The sequence below is a fragment of the Pleurodeles waltl genome, chromosome 11 (assembly GCF_031143425.1).
Source record: "Pleurodeles waltl isolate 20211129_DDA chromosome 11, aPleWal1.hap1.20221129, whole genome shotgun sequence".
Classification (NCBI taxonomy): Eukaryota; Metazoa; Chordata; class Amphibia; order Caudata; family Salamandridae; genus Pleurodeles; species Pleurodeles waltl.
Window position 1 is genome coordinate 178,370,168 of NC_090450.1, and position 16,754 is coordinate 178,386,921.

At 39.7% G+C, this 16,754-nt stretch overlaps 1 protein-coding gene across 1 annotated transcript in view; it reads left to right on the forward strand.

Annotated features, from left to right (window-relative positions):
- The window catches only part of HLTF (helicase like transcription factor), a 324,731-nt gene that overhangs the window by 104,097 nt on the left and 203,880 nt on the right, over positions 1-16,754 (forward strand). Inside the window, exons 11-12 of the mRNA XM_069213390.1 lie at positions 6,642-6,729; positions 16,013-16,089. Of these exons, the coding sequence (XP_069069491.1) occupies positions 6,642-6,729; positions 16,013-16,089 (165 nt within the window). The remainder of the gene's footprint in view (positions 1-6,641; positions 6,730-16,012; positions 16,090-16,754) is intronic.

A 16,754-nucleotide genomic window follows, 5' to 3' on the forward strand; every position in this document is an offset into this window, starting at 1 on the left:
GGGTGACTTTGCCCCAGCGGCGGTGGGGAGGTAGCTGGATGCGGTGTTGCTCTGTGGTTTTCTTATAGGTGAAATGGACACAGTGATGGTCAGTCCAGTGGAGTTCGGAGGTGTGGCTGAAGGAAATGTGGTTGCTAGAGGTGAAGAGGGGGTCAAGGGTGTGACCGGCGATGTGGGTAGGTGTGTTGACTAGCTGGCGGAGACCGAGGTTGAGGAGGTTGGAGGTCAGTGACGCGGTGTTGACGTCGTTGGCATTTTCCAGATGGTAGTTCAGATCTCCCAGGAGGATGTAATCCGGGGAAGCGAGGGCGTGGGTGCTTGCAAGGTCGGCGATGGTGTTGTTGAAGGGGGCTCTTGGTCCTGGAGGGCGGTAAATGAGGGTTCCTCTGAGGGTCGTGTTGGGGTCCGTGTGGATCTGGAAGTGGAGGTGTTCGGCTGTCCTGAGGGTGTCGTCCGAGTGGGTGTGGATTTTGAGGGTAGCTTTGTGAGCGATGGCTATTCCGCCGCCGATTCCGTTGGTTCGATCTCTTCTGGTGATTTTGTAGCCGTCCGGTATGGCGATGGCGATGTCCGAAGACGAGGAGTCGTTCCACCAGGTTTCGGTCAGGAAAGCCACGTCAGGAGCAGTGGTGTCGAGCAAATCCCAGAGCTCGATGGCGTGTTTTCGTGCGGAGCGGGTGTTGCCACACCCTTTCAGTTAGTAACATTTGCAGATGCTAAAAAAAGGGGTTGTGAGCAAAATTGGAAAAGGAAGCATTGATGTTAGTATGGAGAGAAGAGGTGGGTGCATGTCAAAGAATGGCAACTGTGCAGTAGTAATAATTAAACATTTCATAAGTTACTGTCCCCCCTTATCCAGAGTGTCATAGTTTTAGTTAACCCGGGAGCTGTTTAAGTGAAAGGTGTTCAGGTGTGATAAAACGTTGGGCATGTTTGCAGACTAATAAACAGATGCCTAATGCTTCTGAGTTTCGGGGTTTTGAAGACGCAGTGACATCTGCTATTCCTCTCCCTTGAAAATTAGTGTGTGCTAGATCACACAAGTAGGATGATTGGCCTAGACGGAAGGAGGTCTGCAGTAGAGGGAACACTGCAGGTTCCCTCTGCTGAATAGGCTGCCGTAAGATCCAGCCCAGAGTCCACCCATCTACCAAGATGCTGCACTGCCTCAACCTTTATCAACCTAGGGTCTGACCACACTTTATGACCTAATTGGAGACCTTGATCCCCCAGCAACTTCCTATATTCTCCACATCCTAACATTGGCCTCCTCTCAATCATACCATATAAAAGTGAACCAACACTTCACAACAAGAAAAGTGAAAAAGGAGTAAAAAGGAGATCCCTCTGGAGGCTTTATGGATTTGTATTCTCTCTTGCTTATTTTTAAGCACCCTAGACAAGCAAGTAACATTCAACTTCATGAAGTTGCTGATATGCAATTTCATACTCCCTTAATGTAAGTGTAGCGCCTAAAAACCTAAAGCGCAACTCACAGTTAGGGCACTACCTGTCCCAAGAGCCCTGTGTGTGGTGGGGAGGGGCTTCTGCAGCAACGCGCGCCAATGCAGCATAGGAGTCCTTGAGGAGAGAAACTGGACTCTTCAGGTCTGATTTTAAGAAGGTGGCTTTTTCAGCAAAACTAACCTGGTCCCTGTATCCGATTCGTGCTCCATCGTCGTCCGACTGAGCTTGTGACTTTCACCCCGTCTTGTATGACCAGCTAACTGCGAGTTGCGATTCATGCTTTTAGGGGCTACACTTACCTTAATTCTTTGAAATGGCATATCACTGGATCTGCTAACTGAATTTTTTTCGTTACAGTGTCAACTAATTTATGAAATGTTGCTCTATTTTTGTAAAGTGGTGTTTAATTCTCTTGTTTTGTGTTTTCACTGTTACCTTGAGTACTGCATAAATAATTTACACCTTGCCTCTAAGACTGACTGCTTTTGCGCTGAAATACCAGAAGGTTAAGCACAGGTTAATTTGGTGATTTTGTGGTTCACCCTGACAAGGATTGTGGCTGTTGCTTGAGTAAGACTTGCACTCCCCTCAGCCAGCCCCCCCAGTTTCTCACTGTGTACATATACATTCATACATGCATACATACATGAAATTTGATCTTCAAAAATGTTGGGTGAACCACCAACCTATTTGTTTTTAATTGTTTAGTGTATGTTGTGCAGTTGTTTGCATGTTGTTTGATTGTGGATGAATGTAGTACGAGTGATGGAGAGTTCAGGTCTCATAAGCCTTGTAATGTTACATAACTGTTTGATAAATGTATATTTTCTGTGTATTCATTACAATTAATCGGATGCATTTTTTTTATGGTAAAAAATATTGTGTGTGCTGCTTATGGATTGATAATAAAAAATGGATTTCACTGTAAGATAATTTGTCAGTGTATTTTCCTCTGTCAGTGACATTCAAGGTACTTTAAGGGTAGCCTTATTTTGAATCTCTGCCTTCGGAGAAGTCAGATTCAAGCTGTTCTTTATTCTGAAGGAAGAAAATGTTGAGTTTTTCAAGATAGTAGTCTCAAATAGCCTTATGTTTATATTTGGTAATTCATATTAAGCTGCATCGTACCTTTCATTTAATTCTGAAAGCTGTCAATATGCTGAAGACTGGATGTAGATGTAAACCTATATATCTTTGCCTAACCTTTCCTTTCCCAAAAGCTGCAGAAAACTCCTCGATATCATTCTCGCTAGAATCCACAAATTCAAACAGCTAGATTCTGCCTCAATCTGAGGAAATTGGGTAACACATCACTAGCACGCAAAGATTGCATTCCACCCAGTAGCACAGAAAATACAATTCAAACATCACTGCACAGAGCACAAAGTATAGTACTTCGAATATCCCCAGTCTCTGTGAGATCAAGTAAGGCAAACTGAATTATATACGCCATGTAGAGTTATAAAAAAGATAAATCCAGGTCCTGAACACTTAAACTCTGGAATGCATGGTGTCAAGAACTCAGGATGCTTTACAGGCTGTCTTCAGGAAAAATAAAATAAAAACATGTCTGTTCAAAGAGACTTTGCCATCCCTCCGTGAAACTTTTAGGACTACCCATTCTTCTTTTCGGGCAGGACCTCAAAATATGACAAAATGAGCGCCGGGATATCCAGACCTGAGGTCGTCAGGCTACCCCAAACCTACCACAACCATTGTTTTAACTTCAGCTGAGTAAAGGGTCAAGTTCAAGATCTTGTTTCCTATCCTCAGCAGCACTATAAAGTGGCTGCCATCACAAAACAGCTCCTAACAAAACAAATTAAAAAATTTAGTTTGCCAAACACATTGGAATACTGACTTTTCACACATTTCATTAAATAATTCTTCAGTTTAATAGCAAATTAATTTTACCAAATGATACTTACAACAAAGCTGCCACTGATGTTGAGCATTATGAAGAGGTCACTCACTGGATCAGGCACCAAAATGCACAGTAAAACACAAAAGCTGTCATTTCAGCCAACGATAGGTGGCAGCCAGTCCTAAACTAATTCCCACTTTTTTGGGGTTATAGACCCACCGGTAGAACACATTATTAGACAGTAAGAAGAGCAATCACTGATGATAAATTAAATACCAACATTAGAAAAGGGAACAATGCAACAACAAAAGGTAATTTGTAAAACAAAATGAAAGTAAACTGTGAATAACATCTTTAAATAAAAAAAGAAGTGCAGCAAACAAATTGTATTAACCTGTGTAAGGAGAAAATCACTGATTTACTGAAATTGTGTAGTTCAGTTCCTTATTTTTTATGGGAGTTGTAGTTTTGTGTTTCAATTTCTCCTGAAAGAACGCAAAGGCATTCTTGAGTATTATTATGTGCCTTTTTGTGTTTGACAGTCTCAGTTTTTTTTTATTTCGAAAACCTGATTTGTAATGACCACCTATCCTTGCAGATTCCAGAATTGAAACCCTTGTGCCAGGAGCCAATCTAGGTCTGTAACTTTTTCATCCCTATGTCTGACACCAGAAAGGTGTCTCTTAAGAAGTAGGATAACCTCTTTGGTTTTAATCCGGACTCCGTGCAATTACTCTGGAAAATGTGGCACACCGAAAGCGATAAATGGGATGTGGCACATTATTATCCTCTCTAAAAACTAATTCTCAGTTACTAATAGAGTTGGCAACGGGTAAGTACCCAGACCAGGGGTGTGGAATTTAATAAAATATCTACTTGTCCATTGGACAGGTTGCTTCATCAATATACTTATTCAGTAACAAAATCCACTTGTCCCTCTGGTGCCAGGTAGTGCGGAACAAATTATGGCAGCAATCTCATTATGTAGGGGCTCAGATAATAGCTTCTCTGATTATGCCAGGACCTATACTATAGTAGAAGTACAGTTCCCGTATTTTGCCACCTTTCTACAGATGTACATACTGAGGCTGTAGGTAGCAATAAGCAATAGTTCCAGGTTTGGAATGCCCTGTTGAGTCTTTGCAAACCTACGAACTTGCATGTTTTTAGGGCCTTTTCCACACTAAGAAAGCTTGGAACTTTATTCCCGACAGTTGGGGAAAAAAGTAATTGGAGGGAAAGTAAACTTGTAAATGCTCAACAGATTTTCACATGAGGAAATGTAGACATACATATTTGCTTGAGCTAAAATGTAGTTCACAAATATTTTCTAGGTGTACCATTTCCTCGCCTACGTCTGTAAATTCTTGGTAATTCATGAATAGTAAACCTGCACCAGTGAAAGGAAATATACCATGGGTGCGCTTTTATGACTTCCTTTAATATTTGGGCCCCTAATTAGGTCTGTTGCTAATCAAGGCCTTTTTTTTTATCTCGATTCATATTTCACTCTCTCTCTCCTCCCACAACAATAAAGTGTTACAAAAAAAATGTCAAAACAAGACACGCATTGACAAAACCAAAAGCCTGACGCCCAGTGTCGAACCTACTGACTTTGATAATGCTTGTTTATTTTCTGGTTTCCAGTAATCTTGTTGAAAATGGTTACACTGACGCTTCCATAATGGATATTGTTTTTAGAAATACTAGCATGCATCAACCCACTTAACTAAATGATGCTTCAAAGAAATGGTACCTACGATTTTACAGCAGCCTAGCAAAACGTTTTTTTCCTCATTGCATTTTTTTAAATTAACTTTTTGATTTTGAAATCAAAGAATTCTCAAAATTGCTTCCAAGCTTCTGTAAATATTTGCCTTCTTGGAGCATTATACGTAACCTCATTTTGTTTTCCTTTGGAAACATTCGCACAGATTTTTATAGTGGAACTACCATTGGTAGTGCTGACCGAGCTTACAACATTTTCCTAGGGCATGCTCACTATGGACACAAATGTTACTTTACTGTAGACTTTACCCTTCCCTGAACCATAATGTTGTACTGTAAACCAGCAGCCAAAGAGTTTGTGCTGCAGGAGGATGGGTCTTCTTGTGCCAAGGACAAAATAGATATGAAAACGTGTTGTCCTTGACCGCGAACAATATGTGCTGGCTGTCGGCTATAAGAATTCCACACCGCTGCCAGATGTAGCTGTTGTGATTGCAGAGGCACTGACAGTGGTGGAACAGATCTAATGTTCAACAGTGACAAAAAAAACTTCATTTTTACCAATAGAGAACTTGTAGAGAATATTTCTCTGGCCACCTTTTTACAATACACCAAGGGCCAACAATTATTGCACAAACTTAACCCCTGAAATGCGTAAGGTCTATTCTCAAATTTCCCCAAGATGACCACTTTTGATGATTGTAAACACTTTTTATTTCTCTTGAAGACGCTAACCCAAAACTCTTCCTAATTTATGGATTACCTTGGCATAGAAAGACTGAAGGTGCGACTAATAGAAGAGGTCCTGTTAATGATAATCAAGTATTAATTATGGCTCTAACTCTTTTCTAGAGAGTTTATTATTCCTTGTGCTTCAAATTGGACACACTTTCATTATTAATGCTATTCAATGCTGCTAATCAGTGTGGTATGAAATAATTATTATATTTTTATTCATGAATAGGTTTTTCTCTTTCTCTCTTTTCAAATAAACAAAGTAAAAAAGCCTGCTGAAACTGTGAATCGCAATGAACTTTGGAATGAAAAAATTCCCAGCAGGCTGCAGAGTTACACTACCTTCAGTGAGGCTCCAATTGAGCATATGGATCAGAGTTGAGGCAAACTACTGTCTAGTCTAATCAGACAGCATAGAGAACTACTAAAGTAAATACTAGACTGACCCCATTGAGCAACCTTTTCTGCCCACACACCTTCCCATGAGAGTTTATGTGTAAACTGTATACTCTGTATGTAACACTTCCAGCAACAAAGCAGGGCAGTGCTGTGAACTCAGTGTGCATCATGTAGCTCCATAGATGAGAAGGGGCTGAAAAAATTCTAGATCTACTCTGACACCTGTAACAAGGTGTTCTTGTAAATAATCAGAGGGAGCTCCTATATCTTTCACAAAGAATGTTACAAATGGTAAGTAACTTGTTCATTTGTCCTAGACATTTGTGATGTTTTTTGTATGGAGCAGCCATATTATCAGCAAGATATCTGTTACCATTCTTCCTTTACTGCCTTTCCTTTGACTAGTTTTATTTCATTTGTGTATTTTTGTTTGCTTACATTTTTTAAGATGCAGTCCAAAATACCAAAGTTGGTATAGATTTGAAAGGAAAACGAAATAAGGCTGAACCAGAAACGTCTGTTGAACGTCCACAAAGGTACACTTTTAAGCTATGAACATTTGCGCTCTTTCATTGCAAGATGGCTCCAAAGAGTCAAATGTTTTGGTAAGTTCACTTCTAGATTTACATAAACCAACTAAAAGCTAGTAAACTAGCTGCGCCTTTCCTTAAGTCTTTTAACCTTTGGTAAATTTCAATTTGCTAGACATACAATTAGGGCTTACCCTTTTTGGGTGTTTCTGTAGCGTTTGCTAGCTTACTCCTTCATTGTGGCACCAATGTTATCACCCAAAACAGATCCAAAATGTCACAACAGAATCCGCTCTATTTTTATCTTGTTACTCTCCCTTTCAAATCTTTTATAAATTGTTTAATCACTTAAAATGTGTTCCAGCAATTGCCATCCTTAGATAAAATGTATTACCCTTTAATGTGTCCTTTGCTTTCTTTCTGGAAAGACTTTACCCCACTGTTATCTGTTAGCTTTGGTGCTCTGGTCTGTACAAGAAATCGATCTGTGATGCTGTCAAACAACTAACCCTGCTTATATAAAATGATAGGAGCTCACACACCCAAGGGCCTTGCAAAATGGAATCCACATGTGAGACCTCACCATATTGTTCAAGCAGGTTCTCAGTGCCTGCTTAAAGGCAACCTCTTACGTTGGCGACAGCAGGCTATAGTTATGGATAAATTGTTTTTTGCATTGGTAAATTTCTAGCAGCTGGTCCTTCTTAACAGTTTTGAACATATTTTCCAAACGATAAGTATTTACCTTTGAGTCTGATTCTGGAACCTTTGTGCAGATTGCTCTGGGGGAGGCTATTTGAGGGGGGCCTCAGAAATGGTGTTTCCTATGCCAGTAAATCTAAAGAAATTTGTTTAGAAACCGCTTACAAAGGAGACGGAGTAGACTTTTTCACATTAAAAATCTGTCTAGTCATTTTTCAAGTAACTGCAAAAAAATAATGTGCGTTCACTCACTCTTTTGCTTCACTAATGACCGAGCTGAAACACTCATGCACTGACAAAAATCTCTGGAATGAGCTTCTTAGTCATCATCATCATCAAAAATACTTTATTCGATTGAATAAAACAATCATAAAAGCAGATAATTCATATTAAAAACATCACTCAATATTTGAAATAGCATGAAAACAGTAAGTTAAACCGTACCTAAATGGACCGTATAGCGAGATTACATTACAAGGAGTTAAATAAATAAAAGCCACAGTTCAAAAACAAGACAGAAAAAATCAGTATAAGAGTATGTTTTAAAACAAGAACTATTGTCATTAAGAAAATACGTTTAAAATTTAAACAAATAAAAAAACCCTATCTAGGTAATTTGATAATATGGTATGGCCTTCATCACTGCACATAAAAATGAAGCTATTCCATTGCAAATCATAATTGATGGTAAGGACAGAAGGTAATTAAAGGCAGGGCGACATTGTTTAAAATGCATTGATTTAAAAAAAATGGAATAACAAACGCTTTCCTTAAGTCTGCATAGAATTTACAAAAAAAGAGAATGTGTATTGTACTTTGCTCAGACACCAAGTCACAGGGACATTTTACCAAGACAGGGGTCCAATCATAAATACACAGGAAGCTAACAAGACGATGGAAAATCTCTAATCTTAGGCGCGTAAGGACAAACCGGTGCCTTGGGTTCAGTACATTACTCAAATATGGTTCCATGCCATCTGTTTGTTGCAACATGAAATTCTTCATTACGCTGGGTTTCTTTGCCTCAGTGGCCCATCTTAAATCGGCCAGGTGAGTAAGACAAATATTTTTCAGTTCTTTCCTGGAAATTGTTTCCAGTTTTACCGGAGTGGAATATAACTCCGGATAACCCAGCTCTGTGAAAAAAACCTTTATATAATTTAGCCATGGAATTTTCAGCGGGTAAGATAATGCCAATGCATCTTCTATGATAGCCCTATTCAGCCTAGCGGAATCAGAAGTCCATACTTTATGCCATAATAGGATTGGTTGGATATGAATTAAATCTATAAGGTATGATACCCCCAATGCCATATGGCATGCCAGTGTAGGGGTAGATTTTGGAGCACTTAAAATAAACTTTAAAAAATCGTTTTCAACTAGCTGTAGGTTATTGCAGTTCCTATATCCCCAGAGTCCTGCCCCGTACAATGCAAGAGAAACACATCTTGCATTGTTCTATCATCATATCTTTGGGAGTCGCTCTACCAACCTTTTTCGAATTTTTTTTACAGCCATAATAGTTTTAGTGAATGACGGCTTCCTTGATTTTATGGCTTGTGACCATGTCCCTTCATTATCAAACGTTATGCCTAAATATGAAAAAGTTCCCCTATCGTCTAGTTTCGTACCTTTAAACATTATCTGGGGTCTCTTTATAGAATTTCTACCACATGTCATCGAGAAAGTTTTAGAATGGTTGATTCTGAGACCTAGGGCTTCCATATGCTTATCAAAGGTTGTGAGTAGCCTCTGCAATGCTACTGGGGTGCGGGCCATCAAAACAGCATCATCCGCGTACAGGAGTGCTGGGATCTTACGAGAACCAACTTGTGGGAGGTCACTGCAAGCATCAGATAATACCCCCTCTAATTTGTTAATATATAAGGCAAACAGTGGCGCTAATACGCAGCCTTGTCGTACCCCCCGTTCAATAGGAAAGGCTGAGGTGCATTCACCCTGAAGCCCATAACGCACCTTGGCTTTAGCTCCAGCGTATAGTTCCCTAATAAAATAAACAATAGTTAGGTCTACCCCCATGTCCAATAAAATAGGCCATAATTTACTGTGGACCACACAGTCAAATGCTAAAGTCAGATCGACAAACACTAAATATAAGGCTCCAGCCTTGGCCCTCATGTATTTACCGAGTATAATGTCTAAGTTCAGAGCCTGCTCTAAAGCCATATTGCAAGTCCGAAAGAATATTATTTTCTTCCGTCCAATCTCGTAGCCTGTTTAAAACAATTCGTCCAGCAATCTTTGCAAGAGTATCAAGCAGAGAGATTGGGCGGTAGCATGCAGGATTTTGACGATCTCCCTTTTTGAAGATAGGAACAATGATGGACTCAGCCCAGGTCAGTATAAAGACTGTGGCACAGCAGGCATGTAAAACTTGAGTTAATAGTGGGCCCCAAAGTGAAACATTCGACTAGTAAATATTAATTGGGACTCCATCTGGGTCCGGCGCTTTCCCGCTTTTGCTAGCGTTAATTGCCTCTATAATCTCGTTAAGGCTAAATGGTGGAGAAATAGATGGAGGAACTGGTCTCAGAGAGTTTGGTTCCAAGACCAAATCTTTAGCGGAGTATATACTAGAGAAAAAAAGAAACCCAATCCTCTTCAGTAATGGCTATTTCAATTGATGGTAATGTTCCATCACACAGAAGAGGAGAGTTTACAATTTTCCAAAATTTAGCGTTGTCATTCCTAAGGCTTGCTTCACAAAGAGAATGCCAAGCCTCATTTTTTAAATTCTGTTTTCTTCTTCTTATAGCCTTTTTATACTCCTTCCTCCGAAGGCGGATGCCATGTCTATCAGGGTTTTGTCTGTGTAAGCACTGTTTAAGATTTTTATAGGCTTGAGTACATTCACTATCAAACCATCTTTTACCTACACAAGGTCTAGATTTGCCAAAGCTAACTGTAAGAGAGTTTTTGATTTAAGTAGTTATTGCAGTGAAAACGTTAATACAAGCCTGCGGGCAAATGTTGTCTGAAAGACAAATTTCAAACTCTTTAGAGAGTTTGCTCATTAATTGTTTCATGAACTGCGTAGGATCAAGCTGTGACCAGCGGATAGTGTAACCGTTCATTGTTCCCAATTCTATATTCTCTACCTTCTCCGTTGGTTCCTTGTGTTTGGTGATGGCTTGGGGGAATACAATGCTTAAACTTTGAGGGTAATGGTTGCTAAACAAAGCATCTTGAATTTTATATTCAGACACATAATTAGTAAAATTATTAGATAATAATATAAAATCAATTATTGTGTTAGCATGTCTGCCATTGAATGTGGGTTTTAACTGTAGTTTACAATGATTTAGACTGTTGCACAGAAGGAGATCAAATTTAAACAACTTTTCATTCATCAGATTACCATAATGATTATGTGTAAATTGGTATGAATCATCATCTCCACCCGTGCTAAAAAGACAACATTTTTACACGGATTGAGGACACAAATGTGTGTTAAAATCCCCCCCCCCCCCCCCCCCCAAAATAAAAGTCTCCTTATGCGCTGAGTTACATACTCGGTCCAGATCTTCCTGCAACAGCTTGAGAACAGAAAAAAAAACTTTGTTGAGAAACATTATTGTAAAAGTTAATAATCACCATTTGTGCAATGATTCTTAATTTACATGTGATCAGTTGATAAAATGAATTAGAGATTAGTCTTACATCCTTAATTAAGTTGAACTTGTTGGAGATGAAAGTACACAGCCCACCTTTTGCTCTGCCCCGTGAGCAAGGAACGGCGGGGGTGTGAAGTGTCCTAAAACCATTTATGTGGATAGGGTCCATGGACCAAGTCTCTTGTAAACTCACCCAGTAAAAGGATCAAATATATTCTAACCAGTCTTCATTCTTACTTTTCGAGCGCAGTCCCGCCACATTCCAAAATAGAAATGAGTAGTCCTTTCCCCCAGTTTAAGTCCCTTGCCCCACGGAAGACTGTTTAGTTACTATATCTTTTGACTGGATGGAGAATCCACTTATTGGCACTACATTATTAGTCTATTGTCTAAAGAAGACATTTATTAATTTACTTCGCTAGGTTCGTAAAGGAAAGTCGGAATGCTGAAAGCGCACGTTTAAAAATGGTCACAGCAATAAAATGAAAACATGTACAAATGATTCACCACTGTAATATACGCAGCAAATATATATATCTATATTTGTGTGTGTGTGTGTGTGTGTGTGTATATATATATATATATATATATAACAATGCAAAGCAGATAACAAGAATTAAAAAGTATGCATCACCATGAGGCACAGGCACATCTGCTTCATCTCCCTCCTATCCGCATCAGATCACCGGATCCTAGAATCGATCGAAGAGAAAGGGAGAGAGGGAGAGAGAAAGAGAGAGAGGGAGAGGGAGATTTCCACGGTCCATCTGATCTCAGCCTCTTACGCTTTGAACAAACTAGAGAGGAAAATTCTAGAACCTCTCTCTCAGTGTAGAAGTTTATTATTCAAAAAATGTTGATTGCTTTAGGCCAGCTTTGAAAAGAACACAACGGGACTTGGCCACAATCCCAAGGTGCCCCTTTAAAACAAGACCATTCCCTGCCGTCTTAGTACATTTTTATCAGCCTAAGCCCTTGGTGGGAAAAAGAACACGAAAACAAGTAGAATAAAAACATGACAATGTAGAAAAGTACTTGCAGCTTTTAACGTGGTGGTGGCTAATGCTAAAATAAAGTCAGTAGGCATAATGAAGCTGGTGGACACTAATGTGATGGTTTGCTGCTAGGCTAAGTGCAACGTGTAGTCAGTGGTCAAAACACATATCATTACACTCCACCCTTTCGACCAATGACTCATATACCCTATAGTCCTAAGTTCAACTTCTCTTTTTATTTTTTTTTAAACATTACAAGCAAATTAAGTATGCATTGTACACAACAACATAATGAAATGACAAGAGCACATTCAGATATTATAAACATACAAACCAGGCACACCTACAATAGAAGACTTAAGCTTATATATTCTGATTGGGATAGTAACTGAATCACAGTTTTCACATAATTTAATAATGTCTCTAGGATAAAGGTACACGGTCCACCTGTAATGTTTGCTAGAATGTAGATAAAAGTGAGGTTCCCATACGAGGATAGTCAGCCAACTGACAACTTAAAAATGTGTAATATGACTGTCAGCAGTCACCAGGTGATAACAAACCATGTTGTTGGTTCCATTAGAATTGCAATCAAACAGGTTGATAGGACATTCATGGTACTGTGCATTATTCCCATGCAGAACATTAATCTGTGAATCACAACTTGCCAAATGGATCCATAGGTATTGCCCTTCAAAAGCAGCAGGGGTGTTGCGCAATGTGATCGATCAATCATGTTCAGGTTGGGGGTGCTGTCCTTCCTGACCGCACATGCCCGAAGAGACATCACACAGCACACTCATGGTCAGAGGCAAGTCGTAGTATGATCTGTAAAAGAAACAAGTATGATCTTTCTTGCAAATAACATTTGTCAGCTGAAATGTGCTCCAAAGTTTTATGATCAGCAGGACATTATTAGAGCCATTGGCTATAATTTCTGCAGGGCCATTTGGGGATTCCACCCACACCTTAGCATCTGGGTTTTTGTCAGTTGAACCAAAACCTCCTTTCCTTGTACTGTCAGAAGGGTTGGGGCAGTCCCCTTCCTCACCAATCCTCCGTACACTGAACTTATGACAAGCTGAGCAATTTTGTAAGCATGTAGGTCAAGACCTGCAGATTCTGGTGTCGCTCTGTAAGGAGCTGAAGCTACAGGTTTTATTTCCCAGTACACAATGGTGTTGGTGGCCACATGTGGTTGTACTGTATACGAGTTAACATTCTCATCAGGGCAGTTTCAGCATTTGTCAAGGGCCTGTTATTCAGAATATGGAGAGCTTCAGTTAAATGCTCTTGCCAGTTTTTCAGAGTCCCATCAGATATTCTTTTAGTCCAGAACCCCAGGGACACTCCTGTTCTTCTCTGCTTTTGCCACCTGCTCCAATCTACATATTGTCCCTGGATAGTTACATGCAGCGCAATGTCTCCTTACTGCACTGTCCACAAGTCAAAAGCCTGTTGAATTACTTCTTTTGCCAAATCAAAAGCACACTGCTGCTCTTCACCCCATTCAAACTCATGTTTTTACTTGTCACTTTGTACCAAAGGGTTAAGATTTTACTCAGATGAGGATCATGCTGTCTCGGAAAATCAAACAATCCCATGAATCACTGTATCTCTTGCTTAGTGCAAAGAGTAGCAAACTCCAAAATCTTTTGTTTTACCTGTAGCAACATCTCTCTATATCTTAGCCACATTTTACTCTGCAAAACTTCTGTGAATATATCCTTAACTTCCTTAACTTCTTGCTGGGTGTAATCTTTTAAATAATGCATTTCAGCTCCTGCCAAAATCTGTGGGCTACTCTGTATTTTTCATCTAAATATTGGCTGAGCACGAACTATGTTCTGCTCATGTAGCTCACACTGGCCCTCCACCTTTTTTACCCTCCTCATTATTGGAATGTGAAAAATCATCTTTCCTTGTGACGGCTTGGTAGATATCAGCCTTATATTGTAATAACTTATTCTGACAAGACAGCATAGTTACAGTATTTATTGTGTCAATAAATTGTTTCTGTAATTTCTTACTTTCATTTCTAACTGCTTACATCTCTCATACATTTTTCTGTAAGCAGACAAAAGTATCCAAACCCTCCTGCTAAAAATAAAAGGGTCATCTTTCTGTTCAAAAAGCGCCTGTTTAAACATATAAGTACAGTTATTAATTCTGTTGCTTCACTAATGACCAAGCTGAAACACTCATGCACTGATAAAAATCTCTAGTATGCACTTCTTAGTTTAAAGAAGACATTTGTTAATTCACTTTGCAAGGTTCGTAAAGGAAGGTCAGCATACTGACAGCACACATTTTAAAATGGTTATAGCAATGAAATTAAAACATGTACAAATGATACTCCACTGCAATATACACAGCAAATATATGTATATATATATATATATATATATCACAATGCAAAGGAGATAACAAGAATTAATAAGTATGCATCACCATGAGGCACAGGCGCACCTTCTTCATCTCCCTCCTATTAGCATCAGATCGCCAGATCCCATAATCGATCGGAGATATATATATATATATATATATATATCGATCAATTATCCTCATGGGAAGGATGACACACCAGCGTCCTGGGCATGTCTGAGATCTGAATCACTCTCGGTCCCCGATCCATCTGGTCTCGTCCTCTTATACTTTAAACAAACAAGAAAGGAAAATTCTAGAACCTCCCTCTCAGTGTAGAAGTTTATTATTTAAAAAATGCTGATTACTTTAGGCCAAGTTTGAAAAGAACACATTGGAACTTGGCCACAATCCCAAGGTGCCACTTCAAAACAAGACTGTTCCCTGCTGTCATAGTACATTCTTATCAGCCTAAGCTCCTACTGGGAAAAAGAACATGAAAACAAGTAGAATAAAATCATGATAACATGGAAACTACTTGCACTTTTTAATGTGGCAGTGGCTAATGCTAAAATAAAGTCAATAGGCATAATGAAGCTGGTGGTCATTAATCTGACAGTGTGCTTCTAGGCTAAGTGCAACATAGAGTCAGTGGTCAAAACACAAATATCATTACACTCACACATATGGTGTGTGTATAAAAGATTCTTGACAGCCCATGGGGGTGATGCATGAAGCACAGAGGGGTAGAATATGCCATTTCATTGAAAAAAAAAAAGTATTTCTGCATACATTTACTACAAGTAAAACATTAAGGCCTTTGTTACGAGTTTGGCACGGGAACACCTGTCTGCCAAACTCCAAACAGGGTGGCCACCACTGTAGTGGTGACCTCCCCGCTGGACCCATTATGACTTGCCCGCTGGTCTGTCGGGTGGAAACTGCTTGCAGGGTGCACCCTCACTGTAGCAGACAGTGCACATTCTGAGAGTGCTGGGCAGGGGGACACCTGCACTGTCCTTGCCATGTGCAGGGGCCCTCCTGTGGCCACCCTACATCTGTTCTCCACCAGTCTTTTCATGGCGGAGATCTAGGTTGTAATCAGCAGGGCAGCGCTGCATGCAGCGCCACCCTGGCTGATTGCAACCTGCTGTCAGACGGTTGGGACCACTGATTCCGGCTAAGATGGTGGTACCCTAGCGGTCAGACCACCAGACTTGTAATGAGGTCCTATGACTAGCAACAAAAAAAAAATGGATACAAAATCCCTGTGATCTCTGGCCCAGCTTGTGGAGCCATAGACCCTTGCAGCGTGGACATGCACTGATCAGACATGGAATCATTGCTAAAGTGGGATATAAAAATAGGGCTTTCCCACTTCTTTATTTTCTGGAATTGGGCAGCGGTATACTACACACACTCTGGCCTGGCACAGGATGTCTATACCCACAAACACCCAGTGGCATAACCCAGGCTTCTATTGCAAACTCTGCAGCTTTTGATAATGTTTATGTAGCAAGTATCCCCTGAATCAGATCACCCATTTCATTAGTATGTTAGTTCTTACGTTAATGTGTTGTGCTTTTATTTCAGACTGAAAGCCAAAAAAGCCAAATATACGTTAAGCAGTGACTCAGAGGATGAAGAAGTGTTGCCTTCAAAACCAAAAGGTATATATGTTTTTGTATTTTTTATTCTCGCTTTCTGAACAGCATAAGGTAAGTCTCTTGCATTCAGTATTTGTACTGTAAGGTTTCCTATAGGAAAAGCTAATTAATCTATTTGTAACAGTAGTTCTCCCAGTGCCCTGCGCAAATCCAGAATATATGAATTGTGCAATACGCTTTATTGACAGATGTATTAGAGATTTTTGAAGTACTTCACCAAGTTAATTTTAGTATCATGTCATCATGGTCAAATCCCTGAGCCTCTTCCTGCTGACATCTAAGTGTGGCTATGGAATAGCAACCCTCAAAATTGCTGCCAGTAGAAGCAGTTGAGAATGTCACTTGGGTCTAGGCAAGATACCACATTTAAAAAGTTTGCCGTTAGTATGCCTTATTGTTAGAATGTTGTTTTCTTCTGTTACATAATAACCTACATCAAGATTAGTTAGGTAGCACAACATGATGCATTCAAGTGCTGTAATAGAGTTTAAGCACCAACTAGTTTTGGTTTCTCTCATCTATATTATACAGTTTCATCAGTTTTACCAAGTTCGCTGCATTTGCTGGGCAAATTAAAATGGTGGCTTGCAGGTGCTACTGACTCTAGGTTATGCTCAACATACTAGCAATGTCGTCAAAAGGCAAATAAGATATCTCTCCTGGCAATT